At 34.5% G+C, this 4961-nt stretch overlaps 1 protein-coding gene across 1 annotated transcript; it reads left to right on the top strand.

Moving 5' to 3' along the window:
• The first annotated feature begins 516 nt into the window (after positions 1-516).
• Positions 517-1317, top strand: LOC108377630 (transcription initiation factor IIA subunit 2). Its single transcript, XM_017633900.1, has 2 exons — positions 517-733; positions 863-1317. Exons 1-2 carry the CDS (start codon positions 662-664, stop codon positions 1115-1117), a joined length of 327 nt encoding a protein of 108 aa, XP_017489389.1. The 5' UTR covers positions 517-661; the 3' UTR covers positions 1118-1317.
• Positions 1318-4961: the final 3644 nt, after the last annotated feature.

Genomic DNA, 4961 nt, shown 5'->3' with positions numbered 1-4961 from the left:
GGTTGAAAATTTTCATTCACCTCATAGTTAACAAAAATTTACAATCCGTAGTACTTTTCTATCAATTCTCAAATGCGTTTAATTTAAATCGTTTAGAAAATGCGTCATTTATGTATACCATTTTATGTGGAATTATTCAATAAATTTCGTTTTACACTATACTTTTTGAAACTATTTGGAGTTAATTATTTTTTGTTTCTAAAAAGCAACCCTGCGTGCTTGGAAGGCGTGTGTACCAATAATTTCATCCCTAGCATATTCATCCCCGAGGAAGGCAGTCGCCAAATTCACCGAAGGTTGTTTACTGGTTATATTGTGATTTGGATGCGTAAATTCACATCCGTTTATTTATGTGTTTGTGAATCCCTTAAGCCTGCTACACAGTTCAGTGCGGACTTAAATTTTTGGTCAAAATAAAACGCTCACGCTCGTATTATTGCGGATTGCTGGGATAATTTAAGAAAAAGGAAAGGTGGCACCTCTGAAATTATTCACTGCAGATGGCGCCAGTTACTTGCGCTGAATAATGTTGTCAAAACTTTGACATATGTATTTGCTGCATTCCCCGATTTTCCACCAAGCCCAAGGAATTGTCCATATTGAAAAACGCAGTTAATACCAAAAAATCTATTGAAAAGGTAATTCGACTTCTTTTTTAAACATGTCGTACCAACTTTACAGAAATACAACACTTGGAAATACCTTGCAAGAGAGCCTTGATGAACTCATTCAGGTAAGCAAGAAGTGGCAGCAGAAAAGTCGCCTCGATAAACATTTGAGCGAAACTGTGGCATTTTATTATTATAAATAAAAATAACACGCTATTTATTTATGTTTTACGTTGCAATTGTCTACTTTCCAGTATGGTCACATTACCCCGACATTGGCATTTAAGGTACTCTTGCAATTTGACAAGTGCATCAACACTGCTCTTAATCAGCGGGTCAAGGCCCGCGTTACCTTCAAGGCAAACAAATTGAATACGTACCGATTCTGCGACAACGTATGGACACTTATGCTAAACGAAGTAGAGTTCCGTGAGGTGCACGAATTTGCTAAAGTAGATAAGGTGAAAATTGTGGCTTGTGATGGCAAGAGCGGGGAATTCACTGGATAATCTTAATAACGCTGACACTATAAGACATCGCTGCTTATTACAGTATCAGACAGAAACAATATGCTGAAATACTAACATAGGTGTAGCTTCGTATTGTTTGATAGGAAGCTTATGGAGGTATAAACATTTATTAATGCTAGTAAAGTAATTTATGAAACGAATATTTGCAAAAATAAATACAAATAATTTTCTATGATAAATTATCAAAAATAATCATTATAAAAGACTTTCTACATCAAAGGAAATAACTAACGTTCTAGGCACCTATAGAACAGTTTCTCAAATAAACATTTCCACGCTAAATTAGATATGTTTGATATAATTGGGACCACGGAATTAATTTCTAATACGCCTTCGCCTTAAGTTTAACCAGCGAGGTTTAAAGATGTTATATCGTATTGTTTAGTTCAAAGCGCCCATTAAGCTAAGGTTAGACAATTAACGCGCCGTAAGTGTCGGATTTGCTTTATGACGTCAAGTTTTTAACGGTTTAACATATACTATAACCAATTACTACAGATCACGTAATCAGGCAACCATGTACTTTTCACAAATTTTTTAAATTTCGATTTGTTAGAGATTTGCTGTGTTTTCTATCATGACAACCATTTTATAAACACTATCTGTAAATTTTTGATCAATTTTTTTGCTATTTTAGGCCCTAATCCGACTGTCGGAACGACAGTCGTTCGTCGAAATTTGAGATTTTCATTGGCGTCATGAGGCAACTAATGACATAATCTACTACAAATATTTATTCCTATTATTCTTTCGAAATTATGTATTGAAAATGTGTTAAAATCTGTCGTTATTGTTTTTATTTACGACATAATTCAACGAACGACTGTCGATGCGAACGCCTTACGACAACCAGAATAGGGATGATTAATTTAATAATTATATACCTTTTTTTATTTATGGCCTTATAACATGAGCTTGAGGCTGTTTCTAATCGAGAATTTTATGGAAAAACAACAAATTACACATTGTAGAAGCTATACATAGCTGCTTTTTGGAAGATCATCACATTACCACATCAGACTTCTTCATCGCATGGGCAACGATGTGATTGCTTTAGACTTGACCATGTGGCTGTTGTTTGTTGTTGATTCTATGTTAAGATTCGCTTTTAAGAATATTTTACTTAAAGGTTCGTTAAAAGTTTTTTTTTGTTATTTATGGCATTATAACAATTATATTCAATAATTTTATTGAGCTTTACGCTTTTTCTAATGAATTGTTGAATATTAATACTAATTCAATATTTATTAATTTATTTATTTTAACATTAAACATGAATTAATTGAATTTAAACTTAGTTTAAAAATAATTAATTAAATTTAAGTAGTATTAATAATCGGAGGCTAATGCGAAAATTTTTTAAGAACAATTTATTCTACCTACTACCATTTTTTCAAATCCAGTGGCAAAAGATTCACTTTCCTCGGGGGCTTACCTCACAGTATTTAAGTATAATTATTTCCTAATTTGACTGTAATAGATATGTACATATATTCCCTATTAGTTCGCTAATATCCGGAATATACTGGTATTTTTTAACAGTTGAGCGTCAACCTCTAAGTGCACGGTGGCAAATTCCCACGTTGCGAAATTGGCAAACCGGCCATGGCTAATCTTCCAGTCCCTTGGCCAGCGATACATACCAGTTGTAACAACCGAAATATGGTCCTACTTTGACAAATTGACCTGGAGAATCTTCCACAAAGCAACTCCAAACTGATTAACAGTTATAAGGCCTGGTGCTTGTGACGACAATTAAAAGACTGGATTGGGCCTAAAATTTTGAAACATAGTTAAAAGACTGGTGCAAGATAATGGAGGAGGCGTGGCACCTATCGCCAACTGAAATGGAAATCACATACTATAATTTTTAATTGCATACCCTGAGGAACCCGTTGAGAATCGCGTTGAGTTCTCCACAGAAACACTGGAGATCACAGACACATGCCCAGCATGCGGAAATGCACCGCCCATCGGACATCCGTAGAGCTGTGAACACAATCAATCGAGACCACTCGCTTTCTGTGCCTGGGTTGGAGGAGTCAGATGGGGATGATGAATAAGACAACTAACTAACCAACTCGGAGACCCCACACTGCTACAATTTTTTTAATAGCTCTCTGGATACATAAGTATGTATGTATGTAATGTAAGTCTTAAAAGTTTGATTTATAGTCTTTCAAGTTGGGTGGGAGGAAAGTTCCACACTCGACTAGACTGTTTTCTGGTAAACACATACATAATTGTATTATCATTCGTTTATTTGAAAGCCTGACTCGAGTATACATGCATGTAAGTATGTGCGCTTATGCACGTGTATCTATTATCAGCACTAAGTTTCACTTTAAAAAGCAACAGCAGTTGGAGCTATGCGAAATACCGACTAGAACTGGTTTTATATTCCGGCTCGACTTTTCGCCCCGATATAGATAAATGGAACAAGTGTAGTGTACTATGTAGTCGATTAAATGCTTCAAAAAATTTATAATCATGCCTATTACGCTAGCCGACGAATGCCATTCGCAAGAATCTAATCCTTCACTCTCGCTTGTTATGACAGTGCGAATTGGAAGACCGTAATAGGCATGAATAGCTGATGCGGAGTTCTACCCAAAAAGATGGGCAAACTTAATCTAAAACTGTAAGGCTTATTTATTCAGCAAAAGTAAATCAAATGCGAGCATTTTTCATTTTAAAAAATTTATGGTTTTTACTTGATTTTGGCCTTGTTTTGAGGTGCGTTCATGTAATACTGAGCGTAACTATTTAATTTTACCGCTTCGTAAGTTGACACGCTTACATAAATTACCCTATTGTTTTCCCGTGCTCAATCCTATTTTTCATTAAAATTTTCATGAAGAAATTTAACTCATCGAACAACTCCGGGTCTACGTAACCTGAACGACCCAGATTTATATCTGGCCAAGGACTGTCACTACAGCCTCACTCCCTAAAAAACTTTGTTGAACTTGTATGCTGTTGCAACACCAACAACAAAAAAAACAGGATTATGCCGTACAATACTGGACGGATGGTCACCATACTTACTATATGAATGCATCTCTGTACCGGTCAAGTACCAGTTAAAACTAGAAAAAATATATTTACATACAAACTATTCCAAAAGTAAAATCACGGGTTTAAAGATTTTTTCTGTCAGAAATATATGTATGTGCATTAGCATGCATCACCAAAAAAAGTGGCGGGTTTTCCGCCGGGATCACAAAATGTATTATATTTTAAGACGTCCACCGAAATATTTCGAAAAAAAAATTAAGATTTAAGTGAGCTGGACCGATTTGAAAATACCACCCAAAATGGAGTTTTTTATGAAAAAAAATTGTTTCTTAAATAACTTTTTAAAAAAGGTCCCTCAGATGACAAAACAGATTAAGCTTAAAAAATCTGTATAAAAATAATTAAATATCTTTTCAACGGAATCGTAAGAATGAGATTTTTGATGCGGTATTTTCCCACTGTTTTTATTTCTGTCCAAAAAGTCATTCCTGTCCCAATTTTTATTTTCAAATACCCACACATTTTATTCAACTTTAAATGACGTTCGTTCATCCTATCTTTCTCGTTCATCCTTTGAATGAGTTTATTAGCAAAGAAAAAGCGTGAGAAAATATCTTTACAATGACACCTCTTAAGTCTAAATCAGAAGAGTTTAGTTTCAGTTTTTCAAGTTTTTCTTATACCGATCTTTGAAAAGTTTAAAATCAGCATCGAAAATCTCATCCTTACGATTCCGTTCAAAATTTGTTTAAATATTTGTATGCAAATTTTTTAAGCTTAGATCGTTTTGTCATTTGGGGAATTT

The sequence above is a fragment of the Rhagoletis zephyria genome, unplaced genomic scaffold (genome assembly GCF_001687245.7).
Source record: "Rhagoletis zephyria isolate East Lansing unplaced genomic scaffold, Rhagoletis_zephyria_1.1 Rzeph_scaffold_12428, whole genome shotgun sequence".
Taxonomy (NCBI): Eukaryota; Metazoa; Arthropoda; class Insecta; order Diptera; family Tephritidae; genus Rhagoletis; species Rhagoletis zephyria.
The sequence above is the reverse complement of the archived record's forward strand: the minus strand, read 5'-3'. Positions and strand labels throughout refer to the sequence as shown.

Excerpts from the sequence above, each read along its gene's own strand:
- LOC108377630 (XM_017633900.1), top strand. The coding sequence starts at position 662 with ATGTCGTACCAACTTTACAGAAATACAACACTTGGAAATACCTTGCAA. Across the intron at positions 734-862 it reads GCCTTGATGAACTCATTCAG|TATGGTCACATTACCCCGAC; the intron begins GTAAGCAAGAAG and ends TCTACTTTCCAG.